We start from the raw sequence: 18,544 nt of genomic DNA, 5'->3' as shown, positions 1-18,544 counted from the left end.
GTTCGTTTCATACATAGCACATATATTTAAACGTTGAACAATTTGTTAGATATTTTCGCTGGTGAGGTGTCCGAAGAACCCTCAGTTGTTCACAATAGAGTACTGCAGGGGTGGCAACCGGCAGTACCTGAGCACAAACCGGGATTCACTGCTCGCCACTTTGTTGGACGGCGTCAGGGCGTCCGGAAACAGAGACGTCTGTGTCAAGGTTTTTATTTATATTTTTTCTTTTTGAGTATACCAGAATTAAGTCCCTTTTTTTCAATAACTGTAAGTGAACTATTGTTACGTGTTCGAATTAAAGGTCAAACAAGTATAATGAAAAACTGTGCTTTTTATTTTCTTGAAACTTTTTAGCTACAAAAACAAGCTTGGCGCTAGAAACACAACCTTTTACGGATTTTTTATATACGGAGTTTTTATTATTTTATTGTTCATGTTTTTTGTTGTCATTAAACTTTTCAGCTGCTGAAACAAGCTTAGCACTAAATGTAGAGCGTATGTTATAATATTTTTTTACACTAGAAATATTTTTTGAAACTGAAATATAAACAAAACTATTTTATTTAACACACAGAGTGTACCGACGAACCTGGGTCAGAGGTTGGGGCCGCAGGACGTCCACATGGATGAAGACGTGGAAAGCATGCACTTGAAATTCTTCACTCAACCACCAAACGGCAACTTTAACGAGGCGATCTCCAGATTCAACAGCTGCGTCCAGTACAGGTGCATAAATTTGTTTGGGTAGATACAAGCACGGTTTTCAAAGATTGTCCTTGTTGTAGACACTAACCTTAGCTAAGATGTTTACGAAGTTAGGAATAAGAAATTTATTTAAAAACTATTATTAAATTAGATTAAATATATTTTGAAATATAGAAATAGTTTAATATCTTATTATCATTTTAAATTATAACACAATTTTCAGATTTTCTCATTTTTTCAATATATTTAGTTGTCAGTTGGTTTCTATAAAGACAAAATAACTTAGTTTTCATCATTTGGATTACTAATAGTTACTTTTTAATACTCAATAGTTTTGAAAAAAAAAAAAACTTTAACAAGTAAAATTCTTTGAAATGATAATTATATTTTACTTTTAAAAATAACTAAAATTGTTTTAGTAGAGTTAATAAAAAGAAAATAAGAAGTTATTATATAATCAATAGTTATTTAGAAGCTGTAAGTTTCTTTTTTTGTGCTATTAAGTGAAGTTTTTTTTTTTAATTAGTCTCAAGACCTATCTTATAAAAATCTCAGTTTTTAGATTTATATGTCTAAAAGCATTATAATGTCAATAATATTATGACTAATTTTAATTTTAATATACAATTTGCATTCATTTGTTTTATTTACTTTTTTACTATTTTTTAGTGGACTGTTATGGACTGTAAAACAAGACGGTTTCTTTTCAGAAAACAAAGAAAAGCTAATAAATCAAGCATTATCTGCTTTGATGCAACATAATGGTATAAATTTTTAAGTTTTTGTTTGAAATATTAAAATCATTATTTTAATTGAATAGCTTTGTTTATAAATCGTTCGAAAAGTGTTAACTAAGTTTCATTGTATAAATATTTTCTCGATTGAAAACTGCAAGTGTTGAATTTAATAATTTAGAACATGTCATTTTACCAATAATTGCATGTTTATTAGTGTGGAAATGTAATAAAAACATTTTTAAATTGTGTATTTAAGTTTTTCTCAAATGTAGATAAGTTCAATTGTTTTGTTTAAGTATTGAAAGTTTATGCTTGTTTAATTTTCGTTTAATTAGAAAAAAAGTAACAAAAAAATGCAATAGATATTGTGAAAGAATTTTTTTGAAGTAACTAGTTCCCTTTTCTAAACATGATCATTATCAAAAATATCAAATTTGGAAACGTTATATTAAAGTGTGTAAAAGTTAATTAAACAATACACTTTACTTAGAAAAACTATTAATGAAAAAGGTAAAATAAGAAGTTTAAACAAATGTGGTAAGTAACAACACAAACAGACAATGAAAAGAACTACACGGACGAGCAGTTGGAGCTTAAGTTTCACGCATTACGCAGACTGGTGGCTTCTAAAGCCGGATTTGCCGCCTTCACCGGACTTCCTGGGTATTTTGTCGACTCATTCGTACTAGTTTTCTATTGCTAATGCTGTTTTTAAATAAAATTAAATATTATATATACGTCAATTTTAATTTTTATGAAAAATATTGCAAAACTTTTTTATAGTTACAACTGTATAAGCTTATTCTAATTAAAAATTACTTTTTGTTGATATTTCGAGTATTAAATACATTATAAAACTAAATATGTTTTAGTATGAAATGAAATTTAAATTTTACTATAAAATTTAGTTTCCGCGAGAATTTCGGAGTGATGGTGATCAAAGCGCTGAAGAGAAACAGTGATTCCGTGTCTCACGCTGCAATCGACGTTTTGTCCACCCTGCTGTGTGTTAGTAATTTTTATTAGAATAATTATTTTGCTGTTACAAGTCGTTTAAATAATGTTCTATTTTTTTTTTGGGCACTTTAATTTAATCAAGTCCTTTTTTACCAGCCGATGCATGAGAACCACGACATGCGACAGGAGCAGTTGAATAAGCAGTCACTGCTGTCCAGCAAAAAATTTCTCAACGAATTGCTTTCCATGTTTGCAGACAAAGTGGTTAGTTGAATTAGTACAGTCAATGAATATGCTGTTTAATTTATTTTGTATGTCAAAATTTAGATAAATTTAAGTGTGCTAGTTTTGTTTGCAAAAGTTTGACTAACTTGTTTATTAATAACTATAAAATTTTCATATTAGTTTGTAACACAATAAAAAAAAACCATCAATTCAATGTTTCTTACAAATAATACTTTTGAACTAACTCAAAAATCTTAAAATGTATTTAATTCTGTGTAGTCAAATAATTTGCGCACAAATAAACTCAGAGGAAAAACTGTGGAGCGTTGTACATATCCGCAATGTTGGATTTTCTCAACTTTTCACTCTGCTACCCATACAGCGAAACTACAGACGGAAAATCCTTCGATCAACTGCTGCAGCTTGTAGCCGATCTCGGCAGGTCTTTCTACCGACTTTTCCAAGTTTGTTTCACGAATTATACTGTTTTTTTAGATTAGGTACATCAGTTTACAGTTTGAAGTTTGTTATTTTAAAATGAAATTTTGTTTAATGTTAAATTTATTAAAGCTTAGTATTTTATATTCTTAATGCATAAATTAGATTAAAAAAGTTGTACTTTTAAATTTAAAAAAACTCATATAAAATTTAAGTAAAACAAGTATAATTAACTATATTTTTTAGTTATAAAACACTTAATTGTTCATGTTAATAATGATTTACGTATTTGAAATGTTACATTTTTGTAACAATGAAGCATAAGCGACCTTTTGATATTCAAAAGTACCAATCCTCTAAAATCAAGTGCCATTCATTCGTGTGTAGTGTTTGAACATGTCATATCTGTGCAAAAAATGATTTACTGCTGCATGAAGCTTAAGCTTCAATATTTATTTAAAAAAAAGAACTTATTATATACTCGATTACTCAATTTTTGTTTAAAAATAAAATTTTCTAGGACTAAAATTATTGACCTAATTTTAATTAAATAAGTTAGACTTTAGTTTTATAATAGTTCTAATTGTCAAAGATGTTTTACAAAAAAAAAAGTTTATAAATAGGAAAATAAGTATGCAAATTTACTAAAAGAAACGTCAAGTGCAAATTACATTAAATACTTTCATGTAATAAGCGACGTTGCGTGATGCAACAGGTTATATCCCCTATTATAATATTTATTGTAGTATATTTAAACTCAAAAAAAGTTTATTTTTACCCAGTGGCGCAGTCTAGCGGTAATTTAGTGGTTTATTTTCATTGCTTATATGTTTTCTTATTTATTTTTTTTGATTATAATGTTTTTACATAAATTGTTTTTATAATTAAAAAATAGATAACTTTTTTTTCTATTAATTATTGAACAAATGTTTTATTTACGTTAGCGATGCATTTATAAAATTACTTACTAAACTAAAAGATTTTTTTCAAAATAACAACCGAATAAATTAGGTGTTATTTGAAAACACATAAAACGATTCTTTCTTACTAAATTGACAAGAAACTCGGTGCAATTTACAACTGATAAAGTGAAACTTTTTTCGTACAGTAAAAATAATTCTGTTTTTATCTGCAGCATCCTTCACTGGCCATTGTGAAAGGAGCAGGGTTGGTGATGAAGGCAATTATTGAGGAAGCCGATTCGGAAACTGCCGCTAAAATGCAAGAGCTTGCACTTGCGGAAGTTAGTTTACAAATAATAATTTGTCATCTAATAAATTTAAAGTATATGATTTTATGTAGCATCAGATAGCAGGTTCTATCATATTCTGCTCAACAGCGTGTCGGATTGTCTATGTTAAAAGTAATGTTAATTTTTTTTTCTATTAACTTTTTATCCGATTTATATACGTACATTTAATTTGGTTAGATGGTAACGATAGTTCATAAAGTTTTCAATTTAATCACTAACATTTTTTATCTATTTTAAGTATTAAAGAATAGACTCTGTAAATATAGTATGTATATTTTTTTGTCTTCATAACTTGTTATCATAAAAGTTTTGATACGAAAAACTTCGTAATTAGAGTATTTAGATGATATAATATGCAATAAGGTATTATGAAGATAAGTTGTAAAAAACAACTTAAGTGAGAAAAAAAGTTTTGATTAGCTGATTTTAATTTAAATGCTTTGTTAGTGATGTTCAAATTTATCAGAAAATTTGTATAGTATACTTAACCACCATTTTAATTAATATTATTTTTTGTTTGATGTTTTTTAAATAGTTATGAGAATACAAAAAACTAAGATATAATTATACCAAACAAATATCGAGTCTGTGGTTTACTCGTTACTTTTTTTCAAAAACTACACACCTAAAGTCTAAATAAAATCCGAGATACAACGACAAAATTTCGTACTTAGCAACCATTTAAGGTGTTTTGTTTATCTTTTAAGCATTTAATTATATTTTATCCGCTCAAGGGCGCACTACCTCTACATCTTCAAACGGCCATGTTCCTGCAGTCCGACGACACGAGACTGCAGACGAACCGGCAACTTTCCAGGCATCTGGTCGGTTTGTGGGTCACCGGCCACCCGCCTGCCATGACCCTCCTCAGAAGGATCATTGTGAGTTTTTAATAAAAGTTTGAATTACTGAAAGTTGTTTATAAGTTGTTTATTTTAAGTTGTCAAGTTAAAAAAGTGTACATCACGTTATTATATTTATATACCATTAGTTATATATGTTAAATTTTTTACTAATTGTTTGTATAAACTTATTTTTTATTTAGTATTTAACTTTCATGTAAAAACAGCCCGCTGGACTACTAAGCTATTTAGATTCTGAGGATAAAGTACCAGTGAAAGAAACAGACCACCTCAACACAAGAGACAATCTCAAATCTGCCATTGTAAGACTTAAGTACATAATTTTAGTTTAAAATAAGTTCACAGACTAAAAATAAATGCTTTTCAGGATCAAAGCCAGTCCAATTCCCAGTTTAAGAAAATCGACAGACAACTTAAACAAGTATATTTTAAACATATATGTATATAAATATGTGTCATTATTCAAATGCTTTAGTTTCAAAAAAAAAAAAATTATATAAACAGTCATTACTTTGTACTATTACTCTCCACAGATAGAACAAACAGTGAAAAAGAACACGGAAGTCCTCATCGCTCACTGGGCCGACCGTATGGGCATGAGGAAGCGAGAAAACGAAACCAACCAGCAATTACCCATTGTTTTGAGGAAGGCGAGGAAAAATATTAAAACCGAAGCCAACTGGTCCCTTTTCTATTACCAGTAAATTTTTAATTTGAATTTTTGGAATAATTTTCATTTGAAACTTAAATAAACTTTTTTAATGCTGTTTTTTTCTCTATTTAGTCAAAGTTAAACTGGTTTGTAATATTACAGATTTAACAAAGACCACGCAAAACCAAACCTCATCTGGAATCACAAAGTAGGGCTGTTGTTAAATTTAGAAAACAATTAATAATAAAAAATATTTACGAGTAAAAAGCTTTAAGATTATATAATCGTTATGTCAAGTTTATATATATTTAATAAATTTTAATAAAATTTTCAGTTGTGAAAAAAAAAATTGATAATTAAAATTAAATTTTAACTTTTATAATAAGAAAATAAATATTTAATTTGTATTTATCTTGATGTCTGTATGTAACCTGATACAAATGTTTTAATTATTTAGACAAGTTATAATAATTTTTATTAGAAAAAAACTAAAATAAATCAAGTTATCTTTTTTTTTTAACTGTTTACTCGTTCTTAATTCAAATATGTTTATTATTAAGACGAGGGAAGAACTGAGAGGCGCTCTCGAAAATCAAATGAGAAGTTTTCACCAAATCAAAGAAATCGGATCTGCTGTTGAAATTGCATGGAATCACGCTGAATTCGAGGTTTTAATGTGCTTCAATACTTAAGTTAAAAGCATCTTCTTGAGTTTAAATATGTTATGGTTTAGAAACAAGCAATCTTATAACAGTTTAAACTACAAAAACTAAAGTTAAGTCAGATTAGCTCAGGCTAGTTTTTTAAATTAAATAATTTTAGTTAGTTTTTTCAGGTTTTATCATATCAAAAAATGGTTTGAATATTAATAAAAATGTTTGTAAAAAACGTCAATCATAATTTTAAATTTTATCAAATACCTTCAAATAACAACGCAGCATTTTAATTTTGTTAGTCTTATGTTATTGATATTCAACTAATACCTTTTTTTGCCATGTGGCTTTTTCTACATAGTTTTATAGTTTTAAAGTCTTACAAGAGTTTCGATATGTACTTGAGTGAAATGTATATTGTTAACTTTAGAAGTTAAGGTTAGTTGAAAATGGCTAAAAATTCAGGTTTGTTAAAACTCCTGTTTATTCAGATAATTTTAGGCTAGTTTTATACTAAATTTCATACTAAAAATCTTTCATTAGGTTGCAGTTTTTACAAAGTTTAATTAAGTTAAATAATTAATGATTCTGTATTTTATTTTTATGTATATTAGGATCCTACCTTTTGGTAAGGTTTAAAAAATGTTAAAATAGTATTGCTATAAAAAGTTTGGAACAAATCTTTGCAAAACAATTTTTTATAGATGCAGTATCAATGTTTGTCTGAAGAGATAAAAATAGGAGATTATTACCTACGGTTGCTGCTTGAAGAAGATCTCGATCACGAAAGTCTTATAATCAAAAGATCGTTCGTTTTCAATAAAATTGAATGTGTATAAAAATCTATGGTGTTTAGGTGTTTTTTAAAGTTTAAAAAAAATTCAGTAGCTAGTATTATGTATAATTACCATTATACCATTTACTGTAAGTAGTTTTTAAATTTTATTTTTAACCAGTTAGTTTATACATTTGTTAATAAGCTTTTATGATAAATGATACAAAAAGGTTCTTTATTTTATTCTAAAATATTATTACTTAAAATGAACATTCGAACAACTTTTTAACCAAAAAAATAATATTCTATACAAAAAATGAAAAAAATAGCATATAGGAATGTTTCAAAGACTTGTTTTTTAATATTTAGTTATAACGACTATTCTATGGCTTAGTTACTTATTAACATGACTTTTTTTACTTAATACCAGGTCATAGTAAAGTTTATCATTAAACTACTATAACTAATAAAAAAGTCCATTTTTTACTATTTTTATCCATACTAATTAACTAGTTTCTAATCAATAAACGATAAAAACAGGTGCGAAACAATAAAAAGGTTCTTTTTATGCTAAAATTTTATTTTTTTAAACGAACACTCAAACAACTTTCTAACCTAAATTTTTTTTTTTCTAGTCGACTAATAATAACACAAAATTAACAGTAACTTTTGCTTTATATAGTTTAAAGTTTTTGTTTATAAGCAGCTAATAATAACGTAAATGATAAAAAAGCTGTTAATTTTATACTAAATTTTCTGATCTAATAAGTTATTTCTGTTTAATAACAATAACAGGCTCGAGTTTTCAAATATTTGTAATCATCTATTGAATATAAAACTATTTTTCATACATTAATTTACAACCTTTTAGTAACTGAAAATAACAACAGGTACGAGTTTTTCAACGACCTGTACCACCGCTTCCTGCTCACCCCCAAGGTTGAGTTCAAGTGCATGTGCCTGCAAGCGATGACCATCGTGTACGGGAAGTGCTGGGAAGATATAGGGGCTTTCAACGACACCAGGTACATTGTCATGATGCTGAACAGGTGCAAGGACAGGTTGGAACGTGACAGGCTGCTGCTCTTCATCGAGAAACTTCTCAAACACAAGGTATGCTGAACTAGTAGTGAGAAGATTTATATTTGAAAACAATTGTTATGAAACTAATTTCAAAAGTTGTTATTTTAAACCTTCCCTCCCTTTAGATAATTTTTTGTCAAAGTGTTTTATTTTTGTTTCAATAACAAATTTTTCATGGTTTAAAAACAGTTTTTATACCATTTTATCTTTAATACTGTAATAAATTTGATAAATTTAGAAGGTAGTGTTGACTAGCATAAATTATATTTTACGGTTGTAACAATAAACAACAATCTATCATTCAAGCTTTAACTTAATATAGTCTGTATAAACGTAAAAAAAAAAGTTGTTTAGTATATAAGTATTTTTTTAAAGTTGGTTTATTCATGACAGTGTTTTAAAATTTCATACAGCAAAAGCAAAACGAATTTAGGCCAAAATGAGACTACGTTTCACTTTTGGCCCTAATTCGTTTATTCATTTAAATTCGTTTTTCTTCACACGTCATATGGAAATAAACGAGAACAAATACGACTTTTAACTCATGCATATAATTCTTGAAAATATTTTCTATATAAATAAAAGTTAAGTTATAGAATTCAAAAAACCTTCATAAAACAGCAAAACGTCAAAGAAGTGATTGATGCGGGCGGCGTGAAGTTTCTGGTCAACCTGGTAAGCCTGGCCCACTTGCACGTGTCCAGGGCTCACGTGCCCACGCAGACCAACGTGATTGAGGCGAGCCAGGAGATGATGAGCCAGATGGGAGGGTTGAAGGAGTGGAGCTTCAGGAACAAGCAGGGCGAGAGGCTGGGACCTTTCAGCTTGAAAGAGGTTCGTTGCGTTTCTATGGAAAATAACAGTTTCATGTTAAAAAAATGTTACATGTTTAATTTTATTATCTAAAGCATTTCAGTTATCTTTTGTTCCACTTAGTGACAACCTATATTTTATTTATTACTTTTTCCAACAATTCGTCATAAAATAATTTTTTGTTTAAAATCCTTTTTAAAACTAATAAAATACTTTTTTTGATCTCTTTTATAAACAAGCTAAAGTAAAATCATATAGTTTAAACACGTTTATTTCCGTTAGATGGAGGAGTACTGGGCGGACGGTGTGCTGACCGAGCAGAGCCGGGTGCGGACCAGGGACAGTTCGGAGGCGCTCATGCCCAGGTTCGTGCAGCTGAAGTGGGGGCTGATGGCGACCGGGAAGGGGGTGATGAACGAGACTGATTTGGCTAGTACCATACTCAACATGCTCATCACAATTTGCAGATTCTACCCCAGCAGGTTTGTGTTTTTTTGCTAATGATTAAATAAATAAAAAAGTTTACTTTCAACTTAATTGTACATATATACAATATATTATTTTTTTTTTAGTTTTGGTCAAGTGCTCGACATGTAAAATTGGAGCTAAATATTTATTTAATAATATAATAAACAACAGTTTTATACAGCTGTTTCATACATGAAATATTTCTATCTTATATAATCTTCAGTAAACATTAGTTTCTTAAACATGTTTGCAGAAATTTAGAATTTATAAATTTTGTAAATATTATGACTTAGTAATAGTGAAGGTTTTGGTGCAGTATTATTATTGTACTATTATACTATCATTTAATTAGGTTATATATATTAAGCAGCGTACTTTTCAAACTTAACTTACTGCACAAAAACCTTTATTATTACTACGTCATAGTATTTATAAAAATTTTCAATTCTAAATTACTGCAAAACATGTTTAATAAACTAAAGCTTTACTAAGGGTTATATGAGGTAGAAATATTTCAGGTTTTTGGGTGGTAGCAAATGACAGGGTTGCCAAAAAACCTGAAATTTGACAGTTTGTGGTAAAATAACATAAAAAAACCTGGAATTTGAGAAATTTTGAAAAAATACTTCTAATTTTGAACAAAAATCACTATATAAACCTGGAAATACCTGGAACTTAAAACAACTTTTACATATTAAGTAGTAAAATTTCGATTTGATACGAAAAATCTATCGTAAAGATATTTTTTTTTGCCATCATGAAAATTTTATATGTAAAAAAAAACACATTTAAAGATGCATTAAGACATCTTTTCAATGTCGTTATACTATTTAACACAGTTGAATACCTTAAACTTAATTTAACACTAAAATTAGACCCTAAAACGTGTAATTTAAAACCTGGAAGAAAATTTGAAAACCTAAAGAAAATTTGCTAAAAATATTTGGCAACCCTGAAATGAACTTTTATGATTAAAAGTTTTTAAAAGCGTTTAAGTAAAAAAATGTTGGCCATAAACATCTAAAAGTTTAATTAAGTATGATGAGATATATTGTTTTTAATTTGCATTTAACTTTTGTACTTTTAGTTAAAAGCACCTGAATAGAAGTAAAGCTGACACTTATACAAATCGAATAATAAATACCTAAAAAGTAGTACATTTGAAAATTAGACATGTAAGATTTTATTTAAAGTTATACTACAAAAAATGCGAAATAGTTAATAAATAGTTTATACTTTCTAAAGAGACGTGAACGATGCGGTGATTCGGCCATTGCCGCGAGTCAAGAGCATTCTCGGCGAGAGGCAGCAACTGCAACATGTAGTGCAGGTTTGAAATAAACATTAAAAAAAGACATTAAAAATATAATATATTGATCTCATATTACGTAACTAAAAGGAGCTTTTACTTACTCCCATATTTGAAATATTCAATTTTTTTAGAGATGCAAAACTAATGCAAATAAAACTGATTTATAGCCTCAATTTTAGTCAAGAGTGATGTTTTCGTTTTAATATGTTCCTTATCTGTATCTAATATTCTATTACGTATTGTAATTAAGTACAAAATGTGTATAGCTACTTCTAACGTTCGATCCTATCTTGGTTGAAAAAGTCGCCGTGTTGTTAATGGAAATTATGAAGGACAATCACAATTTGTCACAGGCTTTCTTAACAGGTCAATAGTATTACTTGAATTAACTACAGTTTCAACTTTTACACAGATCAGAATAAAACTATGTAGTGTTATATTCCTTTTTTTATGTGATAAATTAAGTTACATATTTTATACTTGAAAAAAAGTTTTGATAAAAACAAAGTTTGTTTTTACAATCTTAACATTGGTTTTGTATACAGTTTTATAATTTTTATATTGATTATCCTACTCTACACAGGTGTTTTCTATTTCATATTAATGTACAACGGTTCAAATGTTCTTCCAATCGGCGAATTTCTCAAATACATGCACCTCAAACAAGCGTTTCGCTCAAACGAGGAAGTTAGTGTTTTAAAAGCTAATTAAAACCTGCAAACTCACTTATTTTTATGTTTTTAAGTAATTTAAAACTGGAAAATATTGGGGAATTTTCGTATTATAAACTTATTTTGTATTTTGTTTTAAATACCTTTTATTTTTAAAAAATAGTTATTAAATTTAAACATGCAAACAACTTTTGTATGGATGCATTTTAGTTACTTATATCTACAATTAAGATTTTTAAGTTAAAAAAAAGTATACAATAAACATTTTATAAACAAAAAGTGTGAACAATTGTTTCAAATTAAGAGATTGATTAAAAATATCTATATATTTTTTTAACAGCGTCTAAATGCTTCGGACACAGTGCAAAGATCGGTGCTTGGTTCCATATTCCCCCAAGCGATGGTGCATTACCTGGAAAATTACGGGCCGGAAAAGTTTTCAGAAATATACTTGGGCGAGTTTGACACGCCAGAAGCCATTTGGAATGCTGAGATGAGGTTTTTTTAATTGATAAGTGTACTGTCGCTGTAAAAATAAATGTGTTTATTGCACCTATGTAGAGTAGCTCGTGTTTTTATCATGAATAATTAAATTGTGTACTTTTAACTTTTAAGATTAAAGATATAGTTTTCAACTTGTGATTATGGAGAATAATATAACGTTTCTTTTTTAAAACAATTGAGATCTCTTGTTGTTAAAATCTTATCCTATGTAGTTTGATAACAATAATAGTAATGACATAAGATTTTATTATGAAAATTTTGTTTAAATTGTTTTGATAATAAAATTTAAAAATTTAATTTTAAATGACTAAACAAATGAAAATTAGATGCATTTTAATAATGAACCATTTTTCAAATGAAGGAGATACATGATAGAGAAGATAGCGTCTCACATTGCAAGCTTCACACCGAGGCTGCTGGCAAACGTGAAGGCGACTTACACCTACTTCCCCATACCCATCATCAACTACCCGCAGCTGGAAGACGAACTCTTCTGCAACATCTACTACCTCAGGCATCTCTGCAACGAAACAAAGTTCCCCGAATGGGAGATAAAGAACCCTGTGAGTTGAATGTATTATTGTTTTGTGAAGTGTTATTTATTTGTTTGAGTTTGAATCTACGATTAGTGACTTTTTATTGTTTGGTGTTAAAATTTTATGAAAAAAAGTTTCCAATGTTTTAAAAATCTTTATTAGTTAAATTCCAGCCATGGACAATTGAGTTAAAAGGTTTTTCGTTTTAAAAGTTTTATCGATTAAAATATAAGCAATTTTGATAATATTGCTACAATAGACATGACATAATTTTAATTGAATTTTGTACAAATAAAGCATTCTGACAAAAAAAGGTACTTTTTCAACAAAAAGCTTATTTAAATTAATACTGTTTTGCAGAAGCAAAGTATCATGACATCATAATATGTGCAACGACGCAAAAAACTATCTTATATAGTTCTCTCACCTAAAATATTCTAATTTATTCTGTATATAAAGAAAAACTTTTGTATGCTTAATTGCAATATTAAATAAAATTTGAGGTAGTTAAATTTGCTCTACACTGAAATTATGACGTCATCACGCGTCGCCCAGCTTTTATGTACTATACTTTTTTACTGCTCGTGCTGTAAAACGTCTAACGCAAAGTTTAATCAATTGTATGTTTTTCAATAGCAAACCAGCTAGACGCCTTGAAATTTATAGAAAACAAACAAACATTTCGTATAACTCTCATTTTTACCAGGTGCCGTTCTTGAAAGATGTTTTGATAATGTGGAAGAAAGAAGTGGAGAAGAAGGGAAGCAAAATGTCGTACGAAGACGCTTACTACACGCTCGGTCTTAACAAAGACGACGCTCCGTTAGTTATTTATTTTTAAATTGTTGTTTTTAAATTAAAACGAAAACCACATCACATTATTTTGACTATAGTCTTAAATAAAATGCGCTTTTCATTGCATATTTTTGCTATTAAATTTGGGTTTTAATAATCTTTTCAATCGCGGTATAATTTGCTTGCTGATTTAAACAATAGTTTTTTTTCAGGTTCAACGAAAACCAGATCAGAAAAGCGTACTTTAAAATGGCCAAGAAATACCATCCTGACAAAAATCCAGACGGTCAAGTAAGTTGCTGGATGATAAACAGTTATTGAGCAAAGCAATATAATGTTTTTTTATACTAGATTTAATTATAAGATATTATTTTGTCATACTTTTTGCTGGACATGCTTCTACTACTGAACTTGATTGTAATCAATGGTCTTCTCTATGCAGAATTTTATTAAATATTTTCCGATTATGTACTTAACTGAAACCCTAACTTTTCTGTATAACTGAAGTTTTAAACTTAAATGTAAAGTGGTAACAATTAGATTAAGATTATTTATTGCTTGTACTGCAGGAAATGTTTGATGAATGTCACAAGGCTCAAGCTCTTCTATTGAGCTCATTGAAAGAAAACAAGGTTACAGACGGTCCCGATCCACAAAATATATTGCTTATATTGAAAACACAAAGCATTTTGTTTAGGAGGTGTAAAGAAGGTAACTTTAAAAAACTAAAACTTTTATTTTAAGAAGACAAAAATAATATTAATAAAAATTACAAAATAAAACGCATTGCTGAACTTTTATTTAAATGTGTTTAAGTTCATAACGTAAATTTAAAATGGAATAAACTTAAATATATACTAAAATATACTTTCATAAATCTGGATGAAATTTAAAATGCCTGGATTTTTTTTTGAACTTATTTTTCTGGTTAAATAATTTAGTTCTAAGTGCATAACATAAGTTTCACACAGATATAGTGCTGATAAAAGTTTCTTTTTACTACTTTTTAAGTTTTCTAGAACTGGAACCTTTCAAGTACGCGGGATACCCGGCCCTGATAAAAACGATCACATCTGAAAATGTTGACGACTCACTGTTCAAAAAAGACGAACCTTTATTGGTGTGCGCCACCGAACTCGCTTACCACACCGTCAACTGCTCTGCGTTGAACGCGAAAGAACTCACCAGGGAGAATGGCATCGAAGTTAGTTTGTGAAATTAACACATATAAGTTTTCTACTCTGTAAAAATATTTTTTTGAAGAACTTTGTTGCATTGATCGGGTATTGTTTAGCAAAAAAAGCTTTAGAAATTAAAAACAACAATTGTCATCCATGAAGTAGAGATGTCTTAAGCAAAACTGTAAAAACTTCTCACAGGTACTGCAAACGTCGTACTCGAGGTGCGTCTCCATGCTAGGAAGCATGTCTCAGTGTGACGACGTCCAGGTGCAGGTGTGCACGCACGTGAGCAGGTGCTACACCGTGGCAGCAGCGTTTGAAGAATGCAGGGAGAAGTTCATGCAGGACAGGACTGTTGTGAGGGATCTGTGCCGCATCCTCAACTACTCCCACCTCCCCCATCTCTGCTCGGTTAATTTTTGCTTGTGCTGGACTTTGTTTGTTTCAAGTTTTATTTAGCAATGAGTAAACCTTATCGAAACAGCCTGATCAGTTAAGAAACTATAAGTTGTTTATTCTTATAGATTAACATCACTATATCATAACTAACGTCGTACGTTTCCCACCTTATTCTAAGTCATGATCTTTTTAATATTATTTATTATTATTCTATCTTATAACCTAATATAATTTTACCAAGGTGGCAGTGGAGTGTGTTTCTGCGTTCGCGATGGACGTGGCGCTGCAATCCATCTTGTACCAGCAGGGAGTGATGTGGCACCTCCTCATTTACTTGTTCAACTACGACTTCACTCTAGAGGAGGGAGGAGTGAGGAAAAGCGAGGAGAGCAACCAGCAGGAAGTCGCTAACAGGCTTGCCAGGTTACTAGTGTGTTTTATGAAGTCAAAATTAAATTTGTTAGTGTCTGTGCTCTAACACATTTTTATGTGAGCGAAATTGTTTAATTTGGCATTTCTAGTACTTCAAATAAATGAAATATAAAGTTAAAAAATATAAAGGCTCGCCAGGTTCTTAGTATGTTTTGTTATTTTTTTTTGAAAAACGTCCTAATTTAACTTTTAAGTAGTTTGGTGATTTATGCTTTATTATATTTCTTTGTGGGCAAGAGTGTTCAAACAAATGGAATATAAGAAAATATGGCATGGATCAAAACAGTTTTTTTTTAGCATTGTTACAACATTACTGGTTTTAATAGCTTAGCAATGTAAATTTGTTGCAGATTGTCGGTGAATGCGATCGCGTGCATGGGAGGATTTCTTCACAAAGACGGAGACAAGAACGAAATGATGATGAAGACGCTGAACGCGCTCATAACTCCTTACCTCACCAAACAACTCATTGCCGGCTGCTATGCTGAGGTTTGAATTTGATTAAAATGGTTGTTGCAAAAATAAAATGTTAGATTAAAAGGCTACAAGAACATTAATTGTTACAAAGATAGTGATGTAAAATTGCGGTTAAAAATGTTTACTATTTCTTCAATTAAGTATTAATTATCAGTTTCAAAGCGTTTCATTTTTAATTATAATTTTTCTTTATCACTTAGTAACTTTCTAATTTCTTTAATTGCAAAACAGGTTTTGAAGATACTAAACAGCAACACGCAGACGCCTTATCTTATGTGGGATAACGCTACAAGAATGGAACTGATGGAGTATTTGAAAGATCAACAAAAGCAGAGTGTTACAACTGTTAGTTCTTTGAAAACATAAAATAAAAAAAACCTTCAAAACTCTTCAAGATTTATCAGTTATTAACCAATATAAGGTTTAAACTAAAAAAAAAGTGATTCAAATTTTAGGTATTTTTTTCTGTACAAACTTGTATAAATATTTTCGTCTAGAACAAATAAGTTTTAAGTATTAAAAAACTATACTTTTTGTAATTTAAATACAGGGACGTTGTGACGAGGATTATGGAGCGAATTTTGTGTATTCTCTTCACCAGAAGGAGCTGATTGTCGGGGACATATTTGTCAGAATTTACAACGAACAGCCCACATATCCCATCGAAGTTGGTTGCTTTTTTTTGTTTAAGATTAAGAAATTGGAGTTTAAATTTTTCTCAATTAGTTTTTAAAATTTGTAAGCTAAACGTTTTAAAATGCTTACTTTAATACTAGGTAAATTATAAGCTTTTGAATTTTTATAATTTGTACCAAAATTCATGGTTTATCTGTTTTTGATACCTAATGCTTAATAACAAGATTCAAACACTTTAATTTATTTTCGGAAAAGATCTACTTACCTAATTAATCAAAAACAAAAAAATTCAATTAGTATAATTTCTTTTAACATGCATAATATTTAGGAGCCTACAAAGTTCGCTCAGGCTTTGCTTGACTATCTAGGATCAACAGCTGAGGTTTGTTTTATCATATTTTGTACTAAGTTTGTTCATTTTTTTGCGTGTAAAATTCTTTAATTTATTTTACGTTATAACTGCGAATTAGCTTTAACCAAAAGTTAAACAAAACTCGCGTAATTTAGCGTTTTTAGATTTTATACGTCTTATATTATTTTTGAAATAATTGCATATTAATTTTAAACCTGACATACTTTAATATTACTTTCTCAATTGAATATAATTTTTATTTAGTTACACTGTTTTAATTTTCCTGTTGTTTTGAATCATGTTGTGTTTGTTTAGTCTTTTTGTTTTCTGAGTAGATGGCTTGAGTATTATTTGAAAGTGTGATTTAGACTAATAATAAAAAAAATGTTGTTTGTTCCAATAAACCAAAGTAATTAAGACTAATTGGGTGAGATGTAATTGAATTGTAGAATGATCTGTGATTTGTTTTGTGTTATTTGCATAGGTGTCTGTCTACTATTTAAAAATTATAAACTATGTTTTCAAAAACTTTTAAAACGTGATTTTGGTTTGCATGAATGTCTGAATTTGTGCTAACTTGCTAGTATTTTTAACAAGTTTCGAATTTATTTTTTATTAAATAATTTTTAAACAATTTAACAAATATATATGACTTTTGCATGTACTAATTTTACCACTGAGTTTAACCATCTAGTTGACTAGTTTATATACTAACCAGTAGCATTGAGAATCGTTACTAAACATTACATTTCATTAAACATTTTATATATTAAAGTCTATATATTTCTGCTTAATGAAACTGTTAGAAGATATTTTGATGCTTTGTATAATTTATTTTATAAGCTTTTAAGTATGTTTTAATAAAACTGTGTATTTTTAGATTGTAAGAGAAGTTTTGTTATGCTATTTTACAAAATAGAAATACATTTTAAATCTTAAAAATATCTTTACAAAAAACGTTTAACTTAATAAAATATTTTTTGAAATATTTTTTATTTTTATAATTTGTTATTTTGAATATTAATTGTTTAAGGGTGTTTTTTTTTACCAGTCGTTGACTTTTTTTAGTTTCTAAAACATAGACTGAAAAAAATAATTTAGCATGCAAATATATTAAGTTTTATATTAACCTATCTTAATAGTCATCTAAATAACATTTATATAGTATTTAACACAAGATCTTTCAAGTAAGTTATTTATGTTATTAAAAAAAAATAATTATTTAAAGTTTTATGTGTTATTCTAAAATTTCAGTTACTTAAAACCTTTTTATCAATTTTTTTTAAAATTAGATAAAAGTGTTTGCTTAAGTAAATTTATGGCTAATATTTCTTACTTTTTCACTAACCATAAGAATGAAAAACCTAAAAATTCCTAAAACGTTCTTTACCTAAAAAAAACCTTAAAAATTTTCAATTAAAAAACTATCATAAACTTTACAATTTTGTTCACAGTATCAAACTAAAATTTTATTCAAAGTTAATTTTTAAAACTTATCTCACAATACTTATACTAAAATGCATTTAAAATACACGTTTTTAGTTTGCAATTAACAATAGTAATTAGCTAGTTAGAGTGCACAAATCAACATTGATTAATTTGAATTTTTTTTTCTCTACATGCAA

General features: G+C 28.5%; 1 protein-coding gene across 4 annotated transcripts in view; it reads left to right on the top strand.

Moving 5' to 3' along the window:
- Positions 1-18,544, top strand: part of LOC145831191 (dnaJ homolog subfamily C member 13-like) — a 38,528-nt gene that overhangs the window by 11,896 nt on the left and 8,088 nt on the right. For all 4 annotated transcript variants that reach the window (XM_082938326.1, XM_082938325.1, XM_082938324.1 and 1 more), the window contains exons 9-41: positions 50-208; positions 578-729; positions 1,378-1,472; positions 2,003-2,108; positions 2,354-2,453; positions 2,559-2,666; positions 2,936-3,091; positions 4,201-4,308; positions 5,052-5,198; positions 5,387-5,482; positions 5,548-5,601; positions 5,714-5,880; positions 5,995-6,040; positions 6,393-6,500; positions 7,190-7,293; positions 8,151-8,373; positions 8,965-9,177; positions 9,439-9,638; positions 10,870-10,954; positions 11,203-11,302; positions 11,520-11,623; positions 11,948-12,105; positions 12,473-12,674; positions 13,354-13,469; positions 13,655-13,733; positions 14,012-14,153; positions 14,462-14,646; positions 14,822-15,034; positions 15,264-15,445; positions 15,805-15,943; positions 16,163-16,276; positions 16,482-16,598; positions 16,896-16,949. In XM_082938326.1, the coding sequence (XP_082794452.1) occupies positions 50-208; positions 578-729; positions 1,378-1,472; positions 2,003-2,108; positions 2,354-2,453; positions 2,559-2,666; positions 2,936-3,091; positions 4,201-4,308; positions 5,052-5,198; positions 5,387-5,482; positions 5,548-5,601; positions 5,714-5,880; positions 5,995-6,040; positions 6,393-6,500; positions 7,190-7,293; positions 8,151-8,373; positions 8,965-9,177; positions 9,439-9,638; positions 10,870-10,954; positions 11,203-11,302; positions 11,520-11,623; positions 11,948-12,105; positions 12,473-12,674; positions 13,354-13,469; positions 13,655-13,733; positions 14,012-14,153; positions 14,462-14,646; positions 14,822-15,034; positions 15,264-15,445; positions 15,805-15,943; positions 16,163-16,276; positions 16,482-16,598; positions 16,896-16,949 (4,332 nt within the window). The remainder of the gene's footprint in view (positions 1-49; positions 209-577; positions 730-1,377; positions 1,473-2,002; positions 2,109-2,353; positions 2,454-2,558; positions 2,667-2,935; positions 3,092-4,200; positions 4,309-5,051; positions 5,199-5,386; positions 5,483-5,547; positions 5,602-5,713; positions 5,881-5,994; positions 6,041-6,392; positions 6,501-7,189; positions 7,294-8,150; positions 8,374-8,964; positions 9,178-9,438; positions 9,639-10,869; positions 10,955-11,202; positions 11,303-11,519; positions 11,624-11,947; positions 12,106-12,472; positions 12,675-13,353; positions 13,470-13,654; positions 13,734-14,011; positions 14,154-14,461; positions 14,647-14,821; positions 15,035-15,263; positions 15,446-15,804; positions 15,944-16,162; positions 16,277-16,481; positions 16,599-16,895; positions 16,950-18,544) is intronic.

The sequence above is a fragment of the Thalia democratica genome, chromosome 3, assembly GCF_965202585.1.
Source record: "Thalia democratica chromosome 3, ktThaDemo2.hap1.1, whole genome shotgun sequence".
Lineage (NCBI taxonomy): Eukaryota > Metazoa > Chordata > Thaliacea > Salpida > Salpidae > Thalia > Thalia democratica.
Note: the sequence above shows the minus strand (reverse complement) of the source record. Positions and strands in the feature narration are given on the sequence as shown.